At 38.9% G+C, this 14,308-nt stretch overlaps 1 protein-coding gene across 1 annotated transcript in view; it reads left to right on the top strand.

Annotated features, from left to right (window-relative positions):
• The window catches only part of LOC127525808 (mitochondrial carnitine/acylcarnitine carrier protein-like), a 49,408-nt gene that overhangs the window by 15,664 nt on the left and 19,436 nt on the right, over nt 1-14,308 (top strand). The window contains exon 2 of the mRNA XM_051933528.1: nt 8,674-8,754. Coding sequence (XP_051789488.1) covers nt 8,674-8,754 — 81 coding nt within the window. The remainder of the gene's footprint in view (nt 1-8,673; nt 8,755-14,308) is intronic.

Genomic DNA, 14,308 nt, shown 5'->3' on the forward strand with positions numbered 1-14,308 from the left:
AGCGCAATGTATGAATGAGATATAGAATAGTGTGATGGTGTAGATGATGCAAATAGAAAGCAAACAATAAAGTGTGTGGCACAGTGTAAAGGTTTATTTGAAAATTTCTTTGTACACGCCGTTTAAGTGTAAAAGGTAATTCCAGCTCAGAACTTGTAAGGTCAATGAAGATGGTTATTGTTGTGATCAGAGTCAAGTTTGTCAGAGCTTAGAAAGAGTTGTGTCTCTCCAGGAAGAAATGGAATGACTTGGGTATTTATGTTTTGCACATTAATATTTTTTGGACCTAATATAGTGCGTTGTGTTAAAAGGGGCATTTGGTCTAATGAGATTGCTGTTCCAAATCTCTCTGTAACTAAGTTGTCGCAGATAAAGGCTTGAGGAATTGTAATAATATGTGGCTGAAGTCCATCTGTATTGGTGAGTGTACCATCTCTCAGTTGTAATAAGCAATTGTTATGATTTGGTTCTGGACATCTGGAAGAATAGCTAAGCACTGTCTAAAATCTCCTCCTCATAAAAGTACCTTTCATCCAAATCGAATATTATTATTCATAAACGTTTGTAGAAGTTTATGAATGGTGTTGAGTAAGTGACTTCATACCATTGTACATTCATCAATAATTAACATTTTTTCAAGACGGATGTCACGTGCAGTGCCACCGTTAATGTTCATAGTGGATACCGATTTGTAGGATCTAATGCAGTTGATAAAGATTTCACTTTCAGGTACATCGTTAGTTAGAAGCTTTTGTAGATATTCAGTATATGAATGTAAAGAAGGCAGTCTAATTTGACCCTTTTGACAACAACGTGTAAATGTATAACTTGTATTGCCAGTTGTTTCTTCAGGGAAGTGAACTGAATGACAATGATTGCAAATGACATTCATTAATCCGAATGAATTTTCCTGGTGTATATTTTGGTTGTGCCGTTTGAGAGGCGCGTTGTTGCATGTGTAGTATTTGGGACGTGTTGTTTTGGAGCTGTAATCGATTTGCCTGTGCTGTGTGAAAAGCCTGTTGTAGCCTTCCTTGCCGTTAACGTATGTCTGAGATGGGAGGTGTTTCGTTTTGAATCCGTGACTGTTGCGATGCAGCACTTTGATTGATAGCTTGCGTCATGTGGATCTAGGATGTAGATTTGTGCATATTTGCGTTGTTGATTTGTTTCAGGGTGCACTGTTCCAATGCGATTCAGTATTTGTGCACATATGCGAAAGCAGTATGGGCCATTGCCTTTTGGTGGCCTGATATTTACTCCGTTAGATGCAAAAGCAAATGAACTATTGTAGGATCTAATGCAGTTCATAAAGTTTTTACTTTTAGGTACATCGTTAGTTAGAAGCTGTAGTTGAGCTTTGTGTTTTTGGAGTCGAGAAATTTTTTCTTTTAGAAATATGGATAAGTAATAAGGAGTATTGCAGTCACTGTTAATATGGAGCCTTTTCTGCGGTTGAACGGTTAATAGTGCCTTATTGTAATGAGATCCACCTATACTGCATAGCCGTGTATTTTGTTGTTTCTTTCGTGTTCGTGTGTTTGTTCTTGTTATCCTTTCCTTTTCGTTTTGTACCCGTGACCGTGTATTCAAGACTTGTTTCTTTCTCAGCATGCGAAATATGGATAAGTAATAAGGAGGATCGCAGTTACTGTTAATATGTTTCCTTTTCTGCAGTTGAACGGTTAATAGTGCTTTATTGTAAGGAGATCCACCTATGCTGACACCTATGCTGTCTAGTGTGAAGGTGTTGACGTTCACTTTAGAATATGTGGCTTTGGGTGTCACTTCTTATGGATGTGTGTGTGTGTGGGGGGGTGGGGGGGTGAGGATTGTTGTTGCGCGAGCGTCTTCTTTCTTTTTGTGTTCCTGTGTCTTGTTGAATCCCCCTCTTTGTGTGTGTCCCGTCCGTTGCTTGTAGGGTCTGTGGGGTGGTTTTGTTGTGTTCTTTTTTTTGTGTTCCATGGGCTTTTTGAATCCCCCTCTTGGTGTGTGTCCTGTCCGGTGCCTGTAGGGGGGTTGGGTTGCCTTGCTGTTGTGCGCGAGCCTCTTTTTTTTTTTTTTTTTTTTTTTGGGTCTAGTTTCGTGTGCAATGTGTTTCGTGCTTTGCCTGCATTTGACTACTTTTTTATGTGCCTTTTCCTTTTTTCGGTGCTCCTTGCGTGTCATTTCTCCTTTTTTGTCTTTTTTCTGTGCTCACTCCTTTTTTCTGTGGTCTTGTCCGTCTGTCGCGGCCCCTCATCCGCCTCTCGCGGCCTCTTTTGTCCCCCTCTCGCGGACTCTTTTTGCGCCTGCGCAGTACGTCTTTTTGCAGTTACGGCCCATGGCCGGATGTGCTTGCGTCCATCATCCACTTTAGCATTCTCGGTTAGTAATATGGATATGCTTACATATAAAATCCGCGATGGAGTGAAGCCACGAAAGGCGAAGCGCGATATAGCGAGGGATCACTGTACTACTACAACTAATAATAATAAAATAAAATAATAATAGAAAAAGTCCTGCGGTGGGTTGGCACCCTGCCCAGGATTGGTACCTGCCTTGTGCCCTGTGTTGGCTGGGATTGGCTCCAGCAGACCCCGTGACCCTGTGTTCGGATTCAGCGGGTTGGAAAATGGATGGATGGAATAATAGAAAAATGCTGCATAAATATAAAGTATTATTATTACTACTACTAATAAAAATACTTTATATTTATGCAGCATCAAAAGGACTCAAAGAACTCTGTGTGTAGGCAACAATACAGTTTGTGTATGTGTTTTATTTCTTTTCTTTTTTTCTGGTCTATGAGGTGCTGCTTCAGTTTGTCCCCCCAAAAACTGTTCACTCAGCCAAATTTGTTTCACCAGCCGCCTCAGGCTGCATTGGCTTAAGCCCCTGATCTCTGGCACCAAGCCCAGATCTTTTGGTCCCAGCAAACCCTTGATCTTGTTGCCCATCATGTACTGTTCATATTCTCATTATACAATAAATCATTTCCTTTCCAACATTAATAGCGATATGGGGAACTAATTTCAGTTGCTTTTCTCCTTTCATTGGGTAATATTTATACTGGTTTTATGTTATTATTTGTCATTTTGTATTAAAAGATATTTTTCAATTGCTAATCATTGGATACTACTTAATTGGTTGTGCTTTCAAAAAATGTCACGTTTAAGAAAATTGAACAACAATTAGTTGCAGACACTTCACCACTAACGCACATCAATCAATTCATTTTTACATCACTTGAATTGCAGTTTGCTGTGTATGAAAGCTATTAGGCCACCACAAGCCAATTTATGCTCCATTTTGAGCTCCATTGTAAAGTTCTGTTATAAAGAACATATTTAATGTTGTCTACTAACACAAAGAATTGCATTCTGTTATCACTATTACTTTTGAATATCACTAATTTTTACAAATCTATTTAATAATCAAAAATGCCAAAGCTGACTCTTTGATTAAGTAAATAAAAATGTGAAATGCTTCCAACTTTCATATTAGTTAATTTAGTTGCTGAACACACCTGAATATTATGCAGTTCTTACAATGTTTAAAACTTGTTATTTAATATAATGCTCATTCAGCATCAATATCCTCACTTGACATTTTATAAAATAAACGTTTCCTGCTAAGGTACATGCATGCAGCTGTCCACTCTCAGAATAATACCATTATGTTAAAAAAGTTCAATATTGCAGGGCTTACTAGCAAAAAAAAAAAAACACATGGAGGGGAAACAATTATCCCAGGGACAAGACAAAGTAGAAATTGTTATATTCTGGAGTCCTTAACAAGACAAAGAGGGGTGTGAGGCCTACACAGAGTCTCACAAAACAGGCCACGACCTTCACTGACTTGCTTAGAGTAGCCTCACCCCAAACCAGACAACTCCAACTACTATTAACAGGCTTCAAGCCTGCACAGGCCCAAAAGTAGTAAGGCCTCTTGGAATATTAAGTATTTTTTGGTCTGGATAAACCAATTTTCCCTAGAGGGGGGAACACTGATCCCTGGGTTCGATCTTCTTTATATCCTGTCCAAAGTGGAAAGGCAGAACTTCCGGCTGAGCAGTAGAGGAAGTGGCATCAAAACTCCAGTGGCTGCTCTGTCCTGGAGACAACACAGGAGATGATGATATTATTGACAGTGCCCTCTCAAGCACAGGTGTTGGTTGCCTCCTACTTGCAGGTGTCTGTCATACACACCCACCCTTCACCTCAGACTCGGTGGGATGAGAGGACCTGACTGGGATTTTTGTGAACGTGGGATAAAGCATCTGTGCTGGCAAGCTGAGAACCCTTGCAATGGATTACAGTGAATTTATATGGTGAAGATTAAGGAACTATCTAGTTACATGGGAACTTGATTCCTTGTGGTAGACTATCCACTGTAAAGGGGCACGATATGCAATTAAGATGTATTCCCTGCCCAAAAGATAGTACCTTAGATGATTTACGGCCCATTTGATGCCATGGGATTTTCTTCCTACCACAGTGTACCTCTTTTTCCCAGTTCAACAGTGTCTGACTAAGGAACATCACAGGGTGTTCTACTCCGTCGATGTTCTAACTTAAGATCACCCCAGTATGGTGCCAGAGTCGTTGGGTCTGGAGAATAAGAAGGACAGTAAAATCCTATGTAGTATGTACAATAGTTGAAGTTAGGCCATTCTTTAGATCAGAAATGGCAGATTTAGCCAATTAGTCTCAAACTACATTCAGAGGTCACTTGCATGTTAATTTTGTCAAACGCAGAGCCTTCTCTGAGAAGCTGGACACAAACCTTCTATAACACCCCACTAATGCAAGGAAAGCTTTGGACATGCCTCTTTGTTTGCAGCTGAGGCCAATCTTTTATGGTATGAACTTTGGAGCATTGGGATTTTACTGTACCTCTAGCCACTACATAGCCAAGATATTTGGCTTTGGTTATTTTTGTAGGTTGATTCACAAACCAGCTTCACTTAACCAGTGAAGCACAGCAGTTACGTGTTCTCCTTGGTTCTGGAAGAGATGGGTGCTAAACTCTGTTTTTTTGGGGGGGTTTTTTGTGGCTGATTTTGTTTAGTAACTTTTAGCCTTGCCCCATGTAGTCAAATACTGAGCTTTACCAAATCACTCAAGAAGGTTGTCCATGAAGTCTGGGACACATGCACTGTTAAATTACTTGTTGTCTGAAAAATTTGATATTTGAACATATTTTTAATTTTAAGTGGGGGGTTGTTCTGAATATGAGGTTTATATAAGTGTGTCATACAGTCAAGTGAAATTTGTAACTCCTAGTAGTCGCTTGTGAAAGTACCAACACAGTAGATAATAATTGATAATAGATACATCTGAAACAAAACTCAACAGTGCCTTTACAAATGAATGTATGATGTTTTTAGACTTTGAGTTTTTCCTGTTATCAGCGGTGACAGCTGTGCTCATTCATTGATCAGTACACTTAGCTGCAAGGACATATCTTATTACTTCTTATCTATGGTTATTTGGCAGTAAAATTCTGCTCAGTCACACTATTGTACTCACAGACCTTACTCATTCTGTTCTTCATCACAAGAATTTTTATGCCGATATGACTGATAACACTGGCCATTCAAGGTGCCACCCATGTGTGTTTTCTAATACTTAACATATTTAAATTATGTTAAGAAATTCTGTGCAAAACGTTTTCAAAACCTGGCAGGATCTAATCAATAACATTTTAGAATAAGCATCTAAATTGAGGAAGCAGATTCTCTCACCTCTTTTTTAATTTTTTTTGCTCTGTTTATCTTTATTCATTTATTAATTTATCTATTTACTTATTTTTCCTTGCTTAAAGTTTTACTCTGGTGGTCTCACTCTCTTTCTCATGGGTGGGGGTTGATTTGTTTTCGAACCTATTTTTGTAAAACTTGACTTACTTGTATGGAATGTTATTTGATTTTAATAAAATCCAAAAAAAAAATGATGGTAAGAAAAGATAAATGTATTGTGTTTTATTTGGTGAGTTTATTGGAAGGTCTCTGCAAACTTAAAAGCACTGTAAGTAAATAATGAATGAGTGGAACAAATCTGAGACATGATAATGCCTTTTTAAAAACAGAACAAAGCTTTAAAATAAAGCAATATAAAAATAATCTACAGACATTATGTCCTGTTCACTCATTGTAAAGCAACGAGAGAATGCTCTCAATGTAAATTTCAATTTTGATTTTTTTTTAATCCATTCTTTTTCTGGACCCTCTCTTTCAGATGTAGGGTTGCGTGAAGCTGGCATTGCGCAAAATGCCAAGACTATATAGAGATTCCCATCTGTCATACAATATGCTCTTACAAATTAACCCGTCAAGCACATTTTTGGGATCTGGGAAGGAAACAGAGTACCCAGGGAAAGCCTTTGTCACCCTAATTTATTAAAGAAAAAGTTTTTAAGAAGTAGTCGTTAGGAAAATGAATCAGAAGAGATGTTATACCTAAAGCAATTGGCACAGAATTGTGAGATTATTAGAAAAAGATTCAGACTTAAAATAGAAGTATTACTAAGTGAAATAACATCATGGTGCAGAGGTCTGCATTACTGCCTCAGCGTTTCAGAGACCAGGATTTGATTCAAGTCTAGTCAGTCTCCACAGGCCTGGATCTAACATCTAGACAATAAGGAGTCATCTGGGATGTTAAATTTTGTGAAGTCAGCATATTTTTAAGCAGTACAAACATTGACTTAACACTCTGACTCAATACGACTGTCCAATTATATTGTTTTATATTATTTTCACGTAGTAAAGATGTTTGGTCTCAACATCAGATGACCTATACACATGGTCTTCCAAATGCTAGTTTGCACTGTACTCCGCTTCTGTATGTTTCTTTTTCATCAAGTGCAGTTTTGTAGATTTAATTTTGTTTTCATGGGTGCTGACTCGTCATAAACGGAGGGTTACAAGATAGTTAATAATCCTACAATAGCACAAACAACGACAATATTGATAATAATAAAAGCAATCCTTAAACTGGTGTAGCACAGAAGAACCAGACATGGCAAAATAAAACAAAGCAATCAGTTGTTTGGAAAGGGCCCAACAACATGATAAATTTAGCTTAGGTCCATTTGTGCTAACCCATACTGTAATCTGTAGAGTTTAAGGTGGACAGGGGTGTCAAAGGTATAGATATATGCAGTAGTTCAGCATTGGGAGGCCCAGTACCTCTTCTGGTAGGAGGCAGGATCTTAAGAACATAAGACATTTGACAAACAAGAGGAGACCATTCAGTCCATCAAGCTTGTTTGTTTAGCTAATAGCTAAGCTGTCCCAGTAGGTCATCCAGATACTTCTTAAAGGTTGTCAAGGTTTTGCTTCAACTAAATGACATGGTAGTTTGTCTAAACCAACTCAGGATAATGGGCCCCTCACAAGGTACACTCACACAGAAACAAGTGCCTACTCTTACAGGGTCAATTTAGAATTGCTGATCTACCTAAATTGTGTACCTTTGAGATGTGGAAGGAAAACTTGAGTACCTGGTAATAAATCCACAAAAACTCACTGACAGTGACTCTGGAACTGTAAGGCAACAACTCCAACCTCTCTGCCTTTCTGTTGCCATTAAACAGAGAATGCTTTAGCAAGTAAAGAGTAAGGATTTTTAAGGGCAAATGCAGTTTAATTCGAGGACTGTTTAATGATCAGCTTAATTGAGCATGTATTGTAAATAGTTTAGATGAGCTGTTTCACAGACAACACACTCTGCAGTTAAAGGAAAAATGAACTGGAAACCAGTTAATCCACATAAACCCTTCAGCCCTGAACTGGATATGCAGATGCAGTCTTAATGGATAGAAGGCGTGCTTAGTTTTTTATGTGTTCCTGTCAATCTGTGTCTCAAGGATTAGACTGCTCACCCCATTGAATATCAAACATATTACCTTGGTGGGTATTGTATTCATTTACCTCTGTGGCGGACCGGCTGGGATGTCCCTGTAATCTAAGGACCGGGGGAGAGGGCATTTTCCGGGCAATACCTCCCCTGGAACATGAGAGGGCAACCCCCCCTGGCTCACAGAGGGTCCATGGGTTTAGAGCTTAGAAGCTCAACCCTGCTGGGGGCTAGTGGCCTCCGCTAGGGGGTGCCTGGACAGTTGCTGAGCCCTGGGTTGCAGCATTTGCACCACACCCAGAAGTGCTGCCGGAAGAAGTTTTTGGAGCACCTGGTTGGGAGGAGGTAGACGAAGCTTGCCAGAGAGGGAGTAGATGCGAAAGGACTGAAACGGAGAAGTGTCAAGAAGAAAAGGACTGGACTGAGGCTTGTACTATAGTGCATTGTGCTGTGCTCTGGGGAGCAAGAAAGTGGCTCCCCTTGGTAAATAAAAAACGTGTGTGCTGGACAGAACTTGTGTTTCACGTCTGTCTGTGTCGGGTAGGGTGACTGGTATGCTCCAAGGTGGTCCACACCTCTTAAAGAGAGAACCTAAGCACTAATTATTATGGTCAGCCTAAATTAATGCCATCCTTCTATTCTCCTACAAATGCCTCTTAGAAAGGTTTATTAGTTAACCTATTTCAGACTATATGCCTTATTACTACAATATATACCCAATAACTGGTTTGATATGAAGTTAAAACAATTAGTCATTTACATGCAATTAAGGAAAAGAATAAATTGGAACTATTTATGCCAGTGTACTGTTATTCTCCAAACTCTACAGGTTCGACTACAAACCCAGTCTAGAAGTACTGTGCTTTATTTGGGAACGTTGGATTGTTTGAAGAAGACAGTGGCCAAAGAGGTGAGCCACACTTTCTATGCATACAATGAAACCTGAAAACCTTTATGTGTTCATTACTTTTCTTCCAGCAAATTGAATATGCCATTCATCTATATTTGTGAGTCTATCCTTGCTGTGTTTGTTACTGTATTTCATCTTTCCTGAGTTGTCATTCCTGCTTTGTGTGCTTGAAATCTGAATTGAACATTCAGCAACACTTCACCAGATATTATACAAAATTAAAAAATAGCACAAAATACTTTGTTTTTATTATAGGATCACCCAAGAAAAACCCTTCCACCTTTTTCTAAAGCCAAAGACAAGCAAATGAAAATAAAATGTTGTGGTCATGTTCCCTAGTATCATTTGTTTTCCCACATGTCATAAATGGTTGTGGTAAGACAAGTCCAGGAGGGGTGTGTTTTAATAGATTTAATTTATTAGAAATTTTAATGATTTTTAGTTCAGCCTGTTGGTTTGATTCACAATGGCACAAGATGTGTACACGTGTGTGTATTAGTTTATTAGATAATTACTAACTGAGCAACGTGTTAATCCGCAGGCGCCAGGTGAGAGTCAGAGCAAGCATTGTAAAAGGGGTCAGCGCTAGAGATGGCGAGAAGTCTTGGTTGAGGAAAGAGTTTTTGAGAGAAAAATGAGAGGAGAAAATTGTGACCACTTATTGTAGATATAAGGCAGAGAGGACGGGATAGGCAGCTTCAGTGCACTGATTAATTAACTCCTTAAACTCGACCCCATTGTTTTGGACCCGCCGTCAGGACTGAACAATGATGCAAATTATTTTTAAAAACTACATAAAATCATTAATGTCCTCATTGCTATAGTTAAAGCAGAGTGTTTTGCCATTAAAATGCCATGTTGCTTACTCCAATACCTCAGTGCAATGGCCAAACTCCTGTATCACAGCAACACCTGAACCCCAACCTCCCCATGCGCTTTCCTGACCATCATGATTCAAATGTGTACACTTTGATGAACAGACTATTATCTACTAAGTGAGACCTTCTATATTTTAGAATTGTTTTTGTAAAAATGTTTGTGAAACTGGCAACTATTAGTGTTGTAATGTGGATATACAGTAAATTGATGAGACAATGATACAATGCCATTGACCTTCAATAATGGACATGTATTCTATGGACACATACTTGAAAAAACAAGAGAAAAAAAAATCTTGTTTTTTGCACTGCTTCAAAACAGTGAAACTAGGCATAATATTGCATAATTTGCATAACCAATTTTTCTGGGTGTTCCATGGTTGTAATGTTTTGAAGCTTATTCCAACATGTATGGAAATAATAACATTCAAAGTGCATTTATTGGTAATAACATTACTGAATTTTGCAACGTATTCTGCTGCAGCATTTGTGTACAACAGAACTATATTCTTGAGGAATAAAAATTCGGAAAGGGAAAGCTCTGACCTTTATTTTGAAGGGTAGAACATGAATATTGAGTGAAGAATGATGAAGTTAAGTCTAGATGAATCCAAGTAGCAGAAAAGAGACACAAATGAGGCTGAGTGTAAAGGGTTAAAGAGAGCTGTCTTGTGTTCCGTGAGATGTTTGTATTCTCAACTGTGGAGTTGTAGAGCTCTGGATCTTGAAGGTAGGAGGAGCGAGGCATGGTGGCATTCAAACAAGGGTAACACCAGAAGATGTGGTAGTTTGGGTCTGTGTGGTGGACCAGGATGTGGTGGGTAGTAGTTTCAAGATCCTGACGAAGGGGTCACTTCTCCATGACCATTAATACTTATATTTATTTGGATTTTTCTTTATATTGAGCACCCAATGATACCATTTGTTTTTATGGCACAATATTTGGGATGTATTTATTTCAGTTATTTATTGACTTACCATATTTTTTGCACCATAAGACGCACCTGACCATTAGATGCACCTAGGTTTAGAGGAGGAAAACAAGAAAAAAAATATTCTGAACCAAATGGTGTACTAATATGTTTAATAAAATATAGCAGAATAATATTTCAACCATGTAAATTCAACAGCGGTATTAAGAAACATCATCACTGTCATTAACAAATAAGGAGAGACTTTAAGGTTCAAGCACTCTTCTAGTTTTATGGAAACCCCAAGAACTCCTCATCGCTAGTGTCAGAATTTATGAAGTTCAGTTGCTCACAATCACTTTGCAGGAGCACGTACCTATCATCACGCGGCATAACCTGTCCAAAGCCACCAGGGGACAAAGCACGTTTGGACCAATGCTCCCTGAAGTTATATCGCCAATCTAGTCCCATCTATATTTGTAATGCCACAAAGCCCTTCATCTCATGTTTTGTTGTGGGTTTCCAGTTTGAAAAACGAGAATGCGGTGCAAGCAGAGCCCTCAATTCAAAAAATTGCTCTGCATACCTGTTTGTCTCGTCTGACAGTAGCTGAAAGGCAGCTTCAGGAAAGAACAGCCTGAAGTAGTCCAGCGGCTGGTAATCTGTTGAGTCCAACAGCAAGCCATAATGTCTTGTGAAGTCCGGTAGCCAGTTTGGCTCCCACGGATCAATGTCTAGGTATTCCTCCCACACAAACCTTGCCATAGGTGCATCGGCTGCACGAATATGCTCAGCTGGGGCGGCATCGGCTGGTGTCCCGATCAGCTGATGCCTGTTCCTCACTTTCTTGTTTGATCTCCTGATCACGCTCAACAAAATCAGATTCTAAAAAATCAGAGTCCGACTCAGTGATAATGTGCAAACATCGTCTGAGTATTTTGTTTTCTGCACTCGCTTCGGTCCCTCGTGAGATGTCGATGCCATCTTGCCTTTGTTTACATTTGTATACATTTCACAAATCACGCACACGCATGGATTAGATGCCGAGTCAATGAGTCTAACATTCCTCCAAGCACAGAGGGAATGCCTGTAACGTAACAGTGAGTTTTGTCGCCCTCTACCCCGGATGTCGACTTTTGTCAGGTAATACACATCATGGTCTGTGACGCAATATTCGCTCCATAAGACACACAGACATTTCCAACCTTCTTTTGGGGAAAAAAAAGTGCGTCTTATGGTGCGAAAAATACGGTATTTGGAAATGCACCATTTCCACACTTTGAGCATTTTAATTCTTATTGTTTTAATAAACTCTGATTTGCTTTAGAACAAAAAGTAATTGAATGCTAACTCAACCAGATCCATTTCAGTCATGACTATCGATGTCCCAGAATGGAGGGTTGTGCCCAGGGCTGCATTCATGGGATGTCACCATTTTTCAGGATTTCCTAGCAATTTGCTGTTCCTTTTTGCACTTGCACAAATGTTTCTGAGAAAAGAACAGAAAAATGTAGGCTTTATTATTTATTGGAAAGATAAGGAAATGGAACTCAAGTGTGGCACCATGCGTCATGCTCCCTAAAACCTGCCAGTTATTATGTTAAAGGTAAGAAACATTTCAGGCTTCAAATAAATGAAGTTATGATGTCATTTCATTTAGAGAACCCTTGCTGAGAGCTCCCCTTATCACATGTTTCAATGCATAAAGAGTCACTGTCCATTCTTAATGGGTGTGTGGTGTTCTTCTGACAATACAGCTGGTTTTAGTTGCAATATGCAACCTTTTCCCTGGGATTCATGTAATATAAAGTATGTAAAAATAGGGTTCTGCTCCAAATGACACAATAAATAGATATACAATAAAATGTAGTGACTGAGAGAATATAAAATATTTCCACTTTTTAAAGCACACACAAACTCTGAATATACTGTATAATTTCATATATAAATTTTTTGTGTTAATTAGGAGTCACAGAATGGATAGAGCATATAAATTGGATTACATTGTGTAAAAAGAACCTGATAAGACAGAAGACTGGAGTATCCAAGGGGAATTGTATGTTTATTTTAAGATTAATTGAAAATGGGTAACATGTAATCCACACGACAGCAACCACCTTAGGCCAGTGAAATCTGCCGGAAATGTTAGTTCAGTCAGATGAGCCTGTCCCACTTCTCTATCCAGGAGCATCTCTTTGGTGATCTTACTGTTCAAACAATGGACAGAGCTAAGTTGACTGTTACAAGTCTTTATGTAGGTCAGTAGTTTCACAGCTACAGAGGAGGTAGATGGACATGTTGCACTTCTGACCATGAGATACAGCTCCTTCTGTGCCCCCTTATTTTGGTCCATGTGAGGTTGCACTCATTACAATTGGTTCACAAATTAATTATTCTTTAGATGGTTGGATAAAACTTCTTAATCACCAAATGAGCATGCAAGCCTTCTTTCATCCTTTTGCTACATAAAAGCATGCTGAGAAAATCAACTTCTAAACAACAGAAAATTACTGGAAGTGACTGCCTGGATTTTAGGACGCGTAAGACAGATTTGTGTCACCACTGTAATTATCCAGACTGCGATATTCAAGTACTTTACTTCAGTCCTGTTTAGATGTTTAAATTTGGTGTATTTGAAATCACATACAAACATGTAAAAAATACTTATTTTTATAGTGTTTGTTTTTAAAGAAGGCTATTCCAAAGCACTTTTACAAGTTCAGTTATATCATATACTGTACTTGCCCATGTACCCTTTTTCAAATTGTAATGCAGGCATTTGAATTGGCAGTCTTGTAGTTTAAAGTCAAAGACTTAGTTATTAGAGCGCTCTCTCAGATCATAAGAGAATGGACTTCACAGCAGTGTGCTGAACATCATTAGCTCATGGCATAAAAAGAGCTGCTTCTGACGGCCTTTAAATGGAAATGTCATGGGTTTGCGGCTAGCCACCAACAGTTATTTAAGTGGAAATTTTCTAGACTGGGAGGAATCATGGTGCAATTCCAAAACAAAACACTTGGCGTAGTTGGCAGGATTTGCACTGTGGATGGGAGTGAAGAGACGGTGCTGTTCAAAAGGTGAGGGCTGAGTGAAGCTGACACCACCAGGAAGTGCTGCATTTAGAGTGCTTAGAGGCAGTCCCTGTACAGATGATGTGGGTGGGTTTCTGACTGGCTGCCAGCACTTACCACAGTGTAAATGTCCAGACTGAGACAAGTCATGTTACCATAACAAAACAGGAGGTCACTGAGCCTGTTACTTTTGTAATCTTTTAGTTTCTTTTTCATTGTGTTGTTTTTTTGTACTTTTATTATCATAGGGTTTTAGAACTGCATTTACAGTAGTCTCCTTAGCAGTATGTTTGCCCCTGGAAAAACAAATTAAATGCTTAAATTTTGTCAGAGATGTTATTATGTGTAAAAGCAACATGTAAACACTAAAATGTCAACATAAATGCAGTAGGAAAGGTATGCAGAGTATAGCCTGCTGTACTGATGCAGGTTTAGTACATGTCCCTCATGTGATATGCTTTGAAACAGTCACCAACACACAGCCCAATATTGCACTCAGGACACTAGAAGTTTGTTTCTTTTGGCATTTTTCCTATAATATTTTTTCTGTTGCCTGCAATTGAGAGAGTAGAATATCAGTGCCTTATCCACATAGTCAACACCATCATTGTGTTATTGTAAGCTTCCACAGCACAAGTCTTTGTGAATTCCATATTTTCCTGACATGAACATTGACAGTTGCTACATTGTA

The sequence above is a fragment of the Erpetoichthys calabaricus genome, chromosome 11 (assembly GCF_900747795.2).
Source record: "Erpetoichthys calabaricus chromosome 11, fErpCal1.3, whole genome shotgun sequence".
In the NCBI taxonomy this organism is placed as follows: domain Eukaryota; kingdom Metazoa; phylum Chordata; class Cladistia; order Polypteriformes; family Polypteridae; genus Erpetoichthys; species Erpetoichthys calabaricus.